The sequence below is a fragment of the Lolium perenne genome, chromosome 3 (genome assembly GCF_019359855.2).
Source record: "Lolium perenne isolate Kyuss_39 chromosome 3, Kyuss_2.0, whole genome shotgun sequence".
Taxonomy (NCBI): domain Eukaryota; kingdom Viridiplantae; phylum Streptophyta; class Magnoliopsida; order Poales; family Poaceae; genus Lolium; species Lolium perenne.
In genome coordinates this window covers 232,021,634-232,036,281 of record NC_067246.2, presented here as the reverse complement: position 1 = coordinate 232,036,281, position 14,648 = coordinate 232,021,634, and the positions used below count along the sequence as shown (strand labels likewise).

At 40.6% G+C, this 14,648-nt stretch overlaps 1 protein-coding gene and 1 long non-coding RNA gene across 4 annotated transcripts; one reads left to right on the top strand and one right to left on the bottom strand.

Moving 5' to 3' along the window:
* The first annotated feature begins 1,000 nt into the window (after nt 1-1,000).
* LOC127338582 (non-classical arabinogalactan protein 30-like) lies at nt 1,001-1,863 on the top strand. Its single transcript, XM_051364638.2, has 2 exons — nt 1,001-1,241; nt 1,342-1,863. The coding sequence occupies exons 1-2, from the start codon at nt 1,037-1,039 to the stop codon at nt 1,644-1,646; spliced, it is 510 nt and encodes a 169-aa protein (XP_051220598.1). The 5' UTR covers nt 1,001-1,036; the 3' UTR covers nt 1,647-1,863.
* Nucleotides 1,864-4,583: 2,720 nt separating this feature from the next.
* Nucleotides 4,584-9,576, bottom strand: LOC127343655 (uncharacterized). Of its 3 annotated transcripts, XR_007877369.2 has the most exons (4): nt 9,249-9,576; nt 9,023-9,150; nt 7,693-8,004; nt 4,584-6,266 (listed from the first exon to the last, which is right to left on the bottom strand). It is a non-coding gene; the product is annotated as an uncharacterized lncRNA (long non-coding RNA). The 3 variants fall into 3 exon arrangements; XR_007877368.1 differs by lacking the exon at nt 9,249-9,576 and having other exon boundaries at nt 9,023-9,227; XR_007877370.2 differs by lacking the exons at nt 9,023-9,150; nt 9,249-9,576 and adding an exon at nt 8,754-8,996.
* Nucleotides 9,577-14,648: the final 5,072 nt, after the last annotated feature.

Below are 14,648 nucleotides of genomic sequence, written 5' to 3'. Positions count from 1 at the left end.
AGAGACGGGACGAAAAGACTTCGCATCCTTCTATTACAATTTGATTCACAACATAACACATACTGCGTCGAGCATCAGCCTGTCATCCGAGCGGCGAGCCTAATCAGCTCAGAGACTCCGAATCGGTTGTTTTCATCAAAAGCAAATCTATCTTTTCTCTCATCCCTTGGTACCGCTGTACGGATATACGTGTACCACTTTCGTCCATGCTTGAAGTCTCAAAGAGTGCAACTTTTACGGCTTACACGCCCAATGTGGGCATCGGTTGCTGCATTAGCTGAGTGATTACCCAGATGCTAGCGAATTAACAAATACACTACTACTAGCAATGGTAGCGCGGATCGATCATCAATCTTTAGGACGCATCATAGCATCGCTTTTTAGATTCGTTATGTTCCATTCATTTCCTGTTTTCCACGGGAACAAGCTACCTGCAATCTTGAATCAACGGCTTAAATATCCAGGTTGACCTTTCGCCAGTGCGTCGTGGGGCGGCGATATATGCAGCGAAGAAGCCATCGATCCAACGATCAGGAGAATCAAGACAGCCCGTTGCATGCGAATCGAAGTATCGCCGCCCCTTTGCTGCTATCTGCATCATCCAGATTGAGTGCGTAGCGGCGCCGCCGCACGCCGTAGCCCGCGCGGGTCTGCATGGCCGCGGATGCAGCTTCGGCGCATCTGGTACACATTCAAAGCACACAAACACCTGATTATCATTATCCATTTTGTTACTTTTGAGTAGAATGGAACTTTAGGCTCCATGATTTGGACGCAATGCTAGCTTGCAACGCACCAGAAGCCACATGCAGGCAATGATGTACGTATGCCCCGACGTCCGATCACTCCCAATTCCCCAATGCGTGGTAACCAAGCTTACGATCGATCCGAGGCAACCGGCGACCGGAATCCCTGGCTCGATTCACCTCGACATGCACGCCAGCAGCCTATAAATTGAGCCCTCGTCTCAAACTTGGTACGATCATTCCACCACCACACCTTCTGCTTTGATCGTACTTACTTGCAAGTTTCAGCAATGGCTTCGCTCGCGAGATGCCTTCTGGTCTGCCTCTCCCTCGTGATCCTCTCCGTAGGCTGCCTCCCTAGCCGCGGATCGGCGATGGGCCTTCCCCGGCCGCCGCCGAACATGAACTTCACCGTCGCCGTCGAAGGGCACGTCTGGTGCAAGGGATGCCGGTACGCCGGCTACGTCGAGTCCAAGGGCGCGTCCCCGCTCCAGAGTACGATTACCCGCCGGCACCAGTACGCCCCACAAACTAACTAACCATCGCCTCTGGTGCTCACTCGATCGCCTCGATCGATCTTGTTTTGTGTACGCAGATGCGGCGGTGATGCTCCGGTGCAGGCGCGAGAATTCGACGTGGTCACTCTGGGGCGCCACGGACGCGAGCGGTCACTTCACCATCCAGACGGCGAAGCTGGTAGCGCCATTCAGAAGCCGGGACTGCACGGCGTACGTGCTGGGGTCGCCGGTGCGAGCGTGCCGCCGGGACCTCAAGCCCCGCTGGAACAAGGGGTTGCCGCTCAAGCTCCGCAAGTTCGTGCCGGTCTCCGACGTTGGGCTGCAGGCGCTCTACAGTACTGGTGACTTCCTGTTCGCGCCGAACACACCCGGGAAGTGCTGATCGATCCAGTGCCGGGCCTCTGAGATGGAGCCTGATGTATACTGCTCATGTCTCCGTGCGTGCTCGGCTGGTGGTAATAAACAAGTGTATGTTGATTTCCCATAGAAATGTCTGTTGTTGGTGATGCTACTAGGAATTTCAGTAGTTGCTCAAGTTCTTCAATTCAAGCTGCTGGTTGTAGGCTTGTAGCAATTACTAGGCGGATGGCTAGTTCATACCTGCAGCAAAGATAATTCTTATTCTAACTTATTTTTTAGTAATTAGGTTACAGGGTCAGCTAACACCATCTATAGTACACAATCTAGCCAGCGATGCAACCAAGCATTGGTGTCACCCCTGTTCTAGCGAAGTTAACTTTCTAACCACTAGTAAATGTGCACGTGCACGCACGTGTAATATTAGAAAATTCCTCATTTGTACACATTTTTAAAACAAAACCAGTAAAATATAACAAAAATAATAGATATGTAATAATGTAAAAGACAAAAAAAATGATTCAATGCATGTGCAAATGCTAGTGACAAGAAAGAAATACACATGATAACTTTCAGCTCATCTACGCAAAAGAACCACAATCATCATATACTGAATATGATAAACTTTCATCCTCCATATAAGCATTAAGAAAAACATGGTCTCATATAATTTCATGCTTAATTTTGAGCACTACTTGAATGTCGACCGATACCAAAAGTTCAAGATTTGCAAGCCAACAATTTAAAAGGTCTATCTAGAAGATTCATTTCTGAAAGTGGTGTGCACTTGTACCAAGACAAAGTATGCTTATCTATTTATGGAAGAACTATGTACATGTATACTAATATCAAATATCAGACATCTAACTACCCATGAAATGAACAAACATGTGCTCATGCTTTGTCGCGGGAACTTCGTTACTGAAATGTTGACTCCGTTTCCTGAAAATCAAGAAGGCCCATCAGGAAGGAAATGAAAAGTTATAGAAAACATAGTTGATCCCGAAGATTAATAAATATAACAATAGCCTTTTAGATGTACTTGTGTTTTTCTAGAGAATGCTCATTGTAAGTCTGAACTGTGTATCGCGAATCTTGTCAATTCTTGTATTTTTGCGACTGCTTCTTTCTTGTTCTTTTCTCTTACTAGTATAAATGCCCGTGCGTTGCCACGGGTTCTCAAATTTCATTTCTCAATGCACGTATATAACTCATAAATTACTATAAAAAATGAAATAAATAAGGAATATCATAATGTACTATAGCCTGATAATACCGAACGCAATAACAAGACGACGCTGTTGTTTATCTACGTGGTTCTAAGTTCTAGGTGTTCTTGTTACTCTTTCGTGGTAAGTCTCATACATGTGTTCTGGGTTGTCATAACATAACAGTCAACTCAACAACCTCTCCTTTTGATGTATTATTGTCTCGTAAAATGAAAGTGTTGCAAACATGGGTATAACTGAAGAAATAATTCTTTTCTAATTATTTCAAACAACATTTTGATATTCATAAATATCTGGAAACAACCCTAGATCGTAGCCTTATGTGTAACATATAAAATAGGCTTAGCAAATATTCAATAATGGCTAGGGTGAAAAAAAATCTAAAGAAAGGGCATTCGTTAAAAAGAAGTTTTTTTTGTTTCGGTAGATTTCAATATTTTCTTTGTATTCTCTTGTTTTCTTTTTTAATTTTGGTGAATATAATTTACTTTTTATAATTTTGATAGCTACTTTTTTGCAGTTCATTATATTATTTTACTGATTACTCTTTTGATTTTCTTGTATCCCTTCCTTATTTTCTAACTAAGTGTCTATGGATCTAACATATACATACGTACCAAAATTTCAAGTGTTGATGGATATTGCACAGTTTTCTAACTACAAACCAGATTTCGAATCAAGGATATTTTATGTAGAAGATCATAGATTATTTTCTAGTGTTAAGAGAGATTATGAGATCAATAAGTAGCATTAGAGCTAGTGTCCAGATGTCCATACTAAATCACACAATATGATTGGTCTAGTGGATGTTGTCTTTCAATACCAAGCGCACTAATATTTTTTCTTATGCATTCTCCTATGTCATCTAGATTCCAAAGTAGTGTATCTAACAGATACTTTGCTAACTCATCTGAAATTACAACAGCATCCTCATCCACATGTTAAACTGATGACCAAATATTAGTGCAAACTCACACCTCACCGTGGCCTGGTCATACATTCCTAACTAAACTAATAGCAAGTCCTCACCAATGGAATTATGCGCAGTTCTTGGTACCAAAAAGAGATGATTTTAAGAACTTGGTCTCAACTATAGGCAAGGTTGTATTTATAAAAGTACAAATTCTCAGTGTAGACCTTCTCATGAAGGTCTTGCTTTATATTGGTCCCATAAGCATAATTCTGGTTTTAACATGCATAATATTATCTCTTAGCAAGTGAAATAGATATGTTGTTGTCCCTCCTCCCTCTGCCCGTTGTCTCTTGTTTCACGCCCCCAACAAGAGGAGGCTGGGGGAAGGCGCCACCACATGGGTGAGGATAAATTCCATGCTTAGTTCTAATCTCTACCTATATGCAGCTTATACATAATAGCTAATACAGCAGGGTCTATTTTCCAGCCTCTGCTTTTCCTTCTATGATTATTCAGGATCAATTTTCTGCCCCTATAGGACACATCTAAACAGCATGTCACCTACAGCTGCCTGAGTGCAGAGGAAGACCTCCCCACAACAAGTGTAACATAATAATTGTAATATGCACACAGTTTGGCATGTATTTTGAAAACATGACATGGTCCAGAAGTGCCTTTTGCTCTGGCTTCACGATTGTTCCAGCAAAATGACACCTAATATTTTTTATTTTGAAGATCGACAACTTGGAAAGAAGAGAACAATTGCTTATAAATAAAACATAGAAATTTTGGAGTATGATTATTCAATAGAGCATAAGCATCAGAATGGCAGCGGTATAATTCTTAATATCAAAGAATAACAACATAATTTTCACAACATGGAGGTCTTCTAAATGAAATCTTGGGACACAAACATGTGTCATGTCTAATAAGAATAACACCGGAAACAGAACTGTATCTCTAGAGGAAATTGCAGCTTTACAGGATTTTGTTGAAGAATACCTACATAGTCACTGGAAGCTAGATCTTTAGAGAATACAAGAGGTGTGTCCAGGTCAATAAAATTGCTACGGCAACAGTGGATGATTCATTTTAGCACCTTATTATCATACCAGGCCTAAAACATTGTACCATCATTTCCAGTTTGAACTTCCTAGTGGCATTGCCTCTAGTTGCAAAAAAAAACATGTTACTTCATAATTTTAACATGTAACTTCTTTTTGCAGAGAAATCTTCACACTTAATCAATCTTAAAAAACAAATCCCAACAGCTAGATGATCAGCCCAGTCCATGGAAGTCCTAGTCATAAGTGCAATACCGGCTATTCTTGCAGCAATAATTACTCTAAGAACCCTAACTTCTCATGTTTAATGTTAATAACATGAACAAGATTTCCATGTATTATTTTCTGAGCATCAAGCAAACTCTGACAGCTTTCATCAGCAACAATTCTGTATTTGTCCATAGCAGCAATGTAACAAGCAAGATTTCCATGTATTATTTTCTGAGCATCAAGTGAACTCTGGCAGCTTTCATCAGCAACAATTCTGTATTTGTCCATAGCAGCAATGTAACATCATGGAGATGTCCTCAATCATCTCTATGAACTGGTCGCTCAAAGAGTACATGAGTCACTCCATTTCTTAAACGAATGGCAAAATTATTAGAAGAATCAAATAACCTCCCAATGACTGAGATATATTAATGAAAAAAATGAACATACTGGGAAAAGATTAAAACTATGGAGTTTTTATCGTAGTATCAAATTTGCAGATGTACAAGCCATTTAGTTAGTCAAGAACCTTGATTGCTTGATTTTGTATGGAGCATTCATTTGCATCCAACATAAACGAGCAGTGAGGATGGGCAAGACAAATAGCCTCCAAAACGTCTATATAAGAGTTCAATTAACCCTTAACCCAAAATTACACTAACAGGTGGAGATTAGAAAAAATAAATATTTTGGGTAATAAGAAAAAATTGCTAACAGGTGAAGAGTTTCTTGGTACATTTAGGAAAGTGACCTACAGTGCAGGATTACATGTAGCCTCATACAATGGAAGTATTATTGTAAACAAATCTAGACTACTTTGGCAACGACTTCATAGAAAATGGGATTCTTAGAGGCAATACACGTACCTGATTATGAAAGCCACCAAAATATACTTTACAAATGTTGAAGCAAAATAATTCTTGTAGTGACAGAAGCAGGTAATTGGATTGGAGATGTTGTACATATGGATCATATTGTACATGTAGGAAATTGTTTATCTAATGAAACAAATTTGCATGCATGCATTGACAGGAACAAGGAAACAATTTTTAGGAAAAAAATACATGGAGAATGAGAGGGACGTCACCGGGGAGCAGAAGGTTGTGGCGGTGGCCAGCAGCTGATTAGGAACGTCGCCGGCGGCAGCAGCTCATGGACGTGGTCGCCTGAAGACGACCGCAGCACCAGCACACAGCAGGCGCCTCCCAATCGAAACCCTTGTGCCGCCACTGTTGAAATTAGGGAAAGGGCAATTAAGATCACCCACAAAAACACTTAGATCAGTGTTATGGAAGCAAACAAATATCATCCCAGGTAAGTTCAATTAGGCAATCACAATCTCATATGAAAATTAGAAAAAATCAAACCACTCGCTAAAGAGGTATGTACCAATCACATGAAGTGATATATAATTTCCATTAAAAACTTGACGTGAAGTGATATAGAATTTGTAAGACTGCCAAATTAAAGTTTAAGTAAACTGAATTTTACTGGCATTGGGCAGACAAAATGGGGCCGAGAAATAGTTGGACATCTACTTGAATAGATCACATGATGCCCCATTTACATACCTTATTATCAAATATGAAAATTCAGTTAGCAAGATTTAACTTTGAAACACAAGGCCTCATTTTTGAAACCGAAACCTTTAATTTGAATGTTTTTGGTAGGCCAAATATCCACCTTTAATTTGAACCACAAGGCCTCCACTTTGAAACTGAAACCTTTAATTTGAATGTTTTTGGTAAGCCAAATGTCCAACTTTAATTTGAATTATTTTGGTAGGCAAATATCCAGAAGATTCGGTTGTAACTACTGGAGACCAGAAGTATGAGATGTACACCAGTATTGATGTTTTGGCCGAGATACTTAAGGTGACAGGCAGTGGAATGTATTTCAAAGTTTCTCTAATATTTTCAACTCAGGTTGTTCAGTTAATGATCTGGTTTGAGAACAGATTTAAGCGTATATAAAGGTCTGCAACCAGTCATTTAATATCAGCTCAAAACTGAAACAATGAGTAGTCTCTATTGCTGTACAGTTTGATAAACCATGACCAGGATGTACACAGCCATTTGAGAAAACGTACATCAGTTTAAACTTTACAGATATCCCTTAATCAAACACCATCAAACAAAAAGGCTGCACATTTCTAAAAGAGATATATCTACCTAGGTCAATTCCTAAGATTTACATCATATATTTTCGTTTCTTATTTTTCCTTGGAACTCTGCAAATGATCCAGGAGCAATGCTATGGCAAATTACGATGTAATAAGAGCTGCCAAATTTCGGCCAAATTAGGAACACATGCCAATTATCTGATCTCCCTTCACAGTAGGTATTTAAAAGGAGAAATTTCCATGAATCTTTTGTGTAAACAAACCTAAAACTACACTCTGCCATTCGATTCTTGATGCATTAACTTCACATAGGCTTGCTTTTTTACTGGGCTTGTATCTTCTAGTGTTTTGTCATGTATTATTATACTGTATGTAACTCTATATAATTGGACGGATCATTTCTCCTCATTAATGAACCCATCACCAAGCTCTTGGTCCATTTCTTCTAGGCATGCAATTTGAAGGATTGCATAGACCAATTTCAGAGAAGAATAACTTCAAAGTACGGCAAAAAAAACATGCACACGGCTCACCTCTGACCAGTTCATGGCAACCGGTACTCATCGATGGGCGGAGCACACCCCGTTCAAACCCAACGCAACAATGGCAAAATAAACAAAAAGAATCCATCAATCATACACCAAATGATAAAAAGAATTAAAAGGAGAGTATCAAAAGGACCAATGCAGAACCAAACATACCAGCTGCAGCCCCTAAATTTTAGAACCCCACCAAGGATCATGGTTGAACCTTTCACCAAACATCAGAAGGGCACACCCCAACGAAAACAGAATACCAGATGCCACCAAAAGAAAGGAAGCTGCAACCACCGGCCCAATCTCGATCTGTTACAGAAGCAACAGGGGATTAGGATCTTGATAACAATTTTCACCTTCACCATAAATCTACTTGCTTATTTGGATACAAGACAATCCATAACCAAAACAAAATCAGCTTTTCGGACATGATAGCAGATCGAGGACTTAATAATAATCAAAATTGATAGGGTCGAAAAGCAATATCCAGTGCTTGAATAACTAATATAACCCGATGTGATGCTAGAGCGTGGCAGCACGAAGGAGAATGATGGGGGCGGGGACGCAGTCCTTGAGCGGGTGGTTCCGTGGTCATCTCTCCGTGCTAGAGGAGGCAGGCCTGGGCGAGCCTGGCCTCGCCAAATTACGGTTGGTCGGGGCAATTTCCTGTCCTGGCCGAGCTCGAGCAGAGGCCGGGCAGGTAGAGGGGCGGCGGGCGAGGTCATGGCGAGCGGCAGCAGACAGGTGGTAATTGACGTGGTCGAGCGGCGGCGTGGAAGAAAGCGGCGACGGGGCCAAACCCTAGGAAGCGGTGGTTCTTGAGAGCCTGGCCTGGACTGGCCCTGACATGTCCGGGCCCGGTGCAAAACAAAAAACATGAGGCCATTATACACAAATAGTCATAGTGCTTCTTTTGATATTCCAAGTAGTAAGTTGTACTGAACAAAATTCTCTCGAAAGACCCACTATATCATAACAGAAAGTAACAATGGTCTTATTGGTGACAAATCAATTCAAAAGCAACTATATATTTATCAAAATATGCATGATAAGCTCACACTCTAGCTCTACGCTCCAGCTCGCACTCTATAGCTCTGCACTACAGGTCTCCAGCTCGCACATGTAGGAAACTTGCAAACAGGTAAGTGCACTGGTTATGTAAATGATTTTCGTCCAACTTTTTTAAGGCAAAATCATTTGTCGAATTCATCGTCTCGCGTTACTTTTATCTTTCAAAGCCTGCCCTTAGACAGAGCCAAATTGAATAAGGACGGGGCAGATCGGAATTGGATGAACTATATTATGTAGCGAAGGGGATTGTACTAACCGTTGGAGATTGACGAGGGAATTGATGGAAAGCAGCAAATCGAGATCTCCATCTCCTCCGCCATTATTTCCATCTAAATGGCCAGAAATCGCGAGGCGTTCCATAGTCGGCGTGATTGAGCGAGGAGTCTGGAGGAGAATGAGGGCATCCATGGGATTAGGACTTTTTCTTCCACGGCGCTCAGTCAAAGGCTCAAATTTGCTGAGCTACGGGCTATGTGTCGTACCTTGGTGGGGGGCCCTGCCGACGTGGGGGGGGGGGGGGGGGGGGGGGGGATGTGCGGCCGCGCCGCATGTACCTGCCCAGGGCCCGCTGGCTTCGCCAAACTGTGGTCGATCGGGGCGATCTCCTGTCCTGGCCGAGCTCGAGCAGAGCCGGGCCAGGTAGAGGGGCGGCGGGCGACGCCCTGGCGAGCTGCGGTGGACAGGTGGTGCTCGACATGGTCGAGCGGCAGCGGGGCCAAACCCTAGCGCGTGGGGTTCCTGGGAGATCAAAGGAGGCGAGGTATTGGTGCGAAACGGATTTGTTGGGCTTGGCCCATCTGTGCGGGAGCGACGCTCGACGAAGGACGACCAAAGTTTTGACGTATTGCTCGTTTGGCAGAATAAGGAACAAGTTCCTCCTTTTTAAGTAGTGTAGAAAAAGAGAACACCACATTTTCCATTTAGAAAAAAGAATGCCATTTTTTTTCTGGAGAGCATTTGTCCAAAGTAGGCTAAATGTAGAACATGAGCAATGTCATCAGCAAGGAAAGTAACAAGTAATGACAGGACTTCACTGGATCAGCTAGTAAGAAACCATTTTAGCTCAAGCAAAGGGAAACTCTATAGCTCAAACATAGTCACAGTTAGTAGCACATTACGGGCTACATAATCAGTTGTCCTGGTCAAACCGCAGAGAACTATTACTTAGTTATCTAAAATCCGAGTGATAATTAGATGATGATAAGGCCTGGCATGCCAAATGGTTGGACATACATTTCCATGAAGCTTTCCCGTATAAATACATCTAATCATATTTTTGAGAACTATGCTGCTGAACTTGAGAGCTGAACTTTGTTGAAGATTAGAATTCCTATCAGAGCAACTAACCAAAGAATGGACTAATATATATGGTATACTAAAGAGAATGACTTATACCCCATTATTTCGCCTATGGCACGTTACCTTCTGCGAAAAGGTAATAATCTCTATAATATACCTATCAAAAAAAACTGAGAAACATTAACTCTGGTGAATTTAAAAACAGAAGACCAAAAAAATATTTTTCTGAAAACAGAACCGCGTAAACTGCATATACATAAATCAGAAACGTTAACCTTGGTGAGTATGAAAACAGAAGAATATGGAGTAAGATTTGGTTGCACATCAACCTGCCAATCAGAACTTTATACAATTACCATCGTAGGTTCATACATTGGGCCCAGTTCAAACATAAAGATTCTGAATTGAACTGTATATAACAAAGCATTAAATATGAACTTCATACAGCAGGGACTTCCCATGCTTCATTGCAAATCAGGTTCCAGGTTGCATCATCTCATTTTCCTAGAAACAAATTTAACCTTGGAGCAGATCTCAACTATCATGGTCCCTGTGTTGCTATGGTAGTAATATATCTGCAGGTAACATCAAGAACTTGGCTCATGTATTGGAAAGTCTAAGACAGTGTGAATTACTCATCGTCTAAATAAGACTAATTGTAAAAAAAAAACAAATGCATGTCACAAGCTCTTGATCTGTGTGGTTATATGTAAAAGGCACAAAAGATGTTCTAGAAAGATATAGATGCACCACATAAAATTATTGAACAAGGCCAATCACTGCAAGTCAAAAAATGTATCCAACTTGCTACAATGACAGCGACCATATTTTCTAACTGGGCCATATTGTAGAACCATAAATATAGATGGAATTGACCTTTTTCTGTACTCCAAATTTTGAGCTAAAATTTGTCTTGTACGATTACTTTAGTACTGTAGTCAAAACTTTACACCACTCAACATGTAAAATGCAGCTACCGAAAAAAACTGATAGGGTCTGGGGGCGGGGCACGCCGGAGCAGCGTCGCGCTAGTGGGGCGCCTCGGCCAGAATTGTCAACTCTTTATGTTATTTATACTTTCTTGTACAGACAAAATATGTAGCTTCTTCAATTATCCGTAGGCTGTGTAACTAACTCCTTGTGAAATATATTATTTGCAAGCATAAACTGTTTGTGCTAGAGAAACAAGGCATTACAGGGTGGTTTAACTGCCATTTAATTATTTATTATCACTAAACTCTCGGTTCCGTTTGCATACATTTTTCAAAATCAAGTAAATCATTTATCTTGTTCTCAAACTTGTTTTTTCTAAGTTTGTTATGCCCTTTCTTCACACCCCCAGTATTTGCTATACCCTTTCCAAGACATCTGAAAACAGATTGAAAGGACAACAGCAAACAATAGTGCAGACTTTTGATTGAGAGTCCTGACAGTTCCAGTGAGGCAATGATCTCTACGGCCCTAAAATATCATCTTCTCACTTTTATACACTGGACAAAGGAACTGATATTCTCGTTCAACTTAACATTCCGAAATGCTGACTGAAGCAAGTTCTGGAGCATCTCTCAACATCAAGAGGCAGCATGAAATGTTACGAATTTGTAGGAAAAAGAGCAGATCAAAGAAGTGTTCATTCAATTTTTTTTTAGAAAAATAAATCTGGTATAAGTGTCACAAGACATGTAAAACTATTTGGCATGATATATGTAAGAGTGTAAGTAAGAAAAAAAATCATATTTAACACCATCCAAGAATCTGCATGTGAAAATCACGGCGCTCGAATAATAGCTTCTCATCAGACTACACTATGCAAAATTAAAACTGCGACAGTTTTTCAAAATAGATATTCTAGGATGGCCCTGGCTGCCTTATTTCATATTGCAATACAAACTGGATGAAGAAGACATATTAGTGAATTAATAGACCGTAGACCAGGGGTGACTTAACATGTTCACACACATATTCACTCAAAGGGATTTTTAGATGGAAAAAAATACCTGCATGCACATATGATGTGAAGTGCGTAAGGGGGATAAAATTCCGACTTTCGTTTATCCAGCAGTAGCACTCTTTTAATTGCTTCCAGCAATCCAGCCTTTTCAAAAAAAAAAAAAAAAAAAAAAAAACTAATGAGTGTGTTCTGAGACCAATAATAAAGTAGGTTCCTGCAGTATACATCAAACTGGAATTGAGCAAATCTGGATGCTTTGGAAACATTAAAGATCACATCCCAGGCAGTTTATAAAAGATCAGAAAGAAGCAGTTCATAAAAGATCAGAAAGAAGCAGTTTATAATATCAATTCATTAAGAAATTGTTGCAATACGAATTTTATTCCACAATTCATATGAAATTCGTGTGTTTCACTTTGGAACAGACCAAGTACAAGTATCACTAATCCCCAATCAGTTAAAAATACCAGTGGCCATCCACATACGGCCAATGATACGTCAATTAAAAATCCTGACCACAACATACGATGGAAATTCAATACAACTGAGGGATGGGTACAAACCGTGGGTTGGTGAGGTGGAGCACAGGCAGGCTGGCTGCCGGTGGAGCGGCCGGAACCTCCTAGATCTGATTCGTCCCGTCTCGACTCGATCAGACCCGAAGGAGTGTAAGATCGAGCTCAACTCCCCCATAGCTGAAGATCGTCGAATTCGGTTTTGAATCCGAGCTTTGCGTATGGTACTTCTAGCGCCGGGAAGGACCGGAAGAACCCGTCTAACCCTGCGGCGTCACCAGCATCTGCGGATGCATGAGACGGCAGGGAGGCTGTGGCCGGCAGGCTCGCGCGCCACCGGGCAGCGCGGCGATGTGTCAGGGTGAGGCGGTTCGAGAAAATAAGGAGCGGGGCGACGGGATTAGATTGTGAGCGGTGACGACGGTTAAGATGGGGCGTCCCTAGCTGGCGCTCGCGCGCCAGATTCTTAATGCGCGATCGGTTTCCGACAGCCTAATTAGGAAAAACCGTGTTTTCCTTTCTGACAGGTAGCTTTCACATAGTGCATGTCTCTCCTTTCATGTAATTAATGTTAATAATCAATGCATGTAAGTTACCATGACAAAAAGTAGAAGGCATGCATGGGATGGACCACCTTTTCTTCTCTCTCCCCGCGTCACGTGCATTCCTAATTAGCATGGCTAATCACCGCATGCAAATTTAGGGTCACCTGTCGAATATATGTAGCAGAAACCATTGTTTAAAATGATTTATCTTTCAAATGAACGCTTCGATTTAAGATTCGTTTTCACCAATAAATCCGTCTCGACGAGATCTTCAAAACTAGCACCAATATTAATATGTTTCGACAAACTTTTTTCTGGCTAAAAGTTATCAACCCTCTCTATTTGAATAATCAACCCCTCCGTACTTCAGTGATCAACGGTAAATGTATAAAATTATCAACCTGGTGCAGGCTATTTAGGGAAAGTTCTGCATTCATGCATAAATAGACGAATCTGCTGATGTCAGCGGAATCTTTTCCAAATTTGAAAATTCAAAACGTTTTAACTTTCAAACGATAACTCCAAATTAAGATCCGCTTTCACCAAAAAATCCGTCTCGACGAGATCTTCAAAACTAGCACCCATGTTGATATGTTTGGAGAAACTTTTTTTCGGGCTAAAAGTTATCAACCCTCTCTATCTGAATAATCAACTCCTCCGTACTTGAGTGATCAACGGTAAATATATAAAATTATCAACCTGGTGTAGGCTATTGAGGGAAAATTCTGCATGCATGCACAAATAGACGAATATGCTGATGTCAGCGGAATCTTTTCCAAATTTATAAATTCAAAACGTTTTAACTTTCAAACGACAACTCCAAATTAAGATTCGTTTTCACCAATAAATCCGTCTCGACGAGATCTTCAAAACTAGCACCCATGTTGATATGTTTCGAGAAACTTATTTTGGGCTAAAAGTTATCAACCCTATCTATCTGAATAATCAACTCCTTCGTACTTGAGTGATCAACGGTAAATATATAAAATTATCAACCTAGTGTAGGCTATTGAGGAAAAGTTCTGCATGCATGCACAAATAGACGAATATGCTGATGTCAGCGGAATCTTTTCCAAATTTGTAAATTCAAAACGTTTTAATTTTCAAACGACAACTCCAAATTAAGATTCGCTTTCACCAATAAATCTGTCTCGACGAGATCTTCAAAACTAGCACCCATGTTGATATGTTTCAAGAAACTTTTTTTCCGGCTAAAAGTTATCAACCCTCTCTATCTGAATAATCAACCCCTCCGTACTTGAGTGATCAACGACGAATATATAAAATTATCAACCCCAAAGTTAATTTTATTTGAAACAGTTTAGCGATTTTTTTTAGTTTAGAAGCTATCAACCCGGTGTCCTGTTATTTATCAACAGTAAATATAAATAACTACCAACCCTAAAAATCTAATTTTATTTTGAATATTTTGGTGACTCTTTTTAGTTTACAAGTTATCAACCCGATGCCCCGTTATTTATCAATAATAATTATAAATAACTACCAACCATAAAAAGTATTTTATATAGAATATTTTAGCGAACATTTTATTTATTTTACAAGCTATCAATC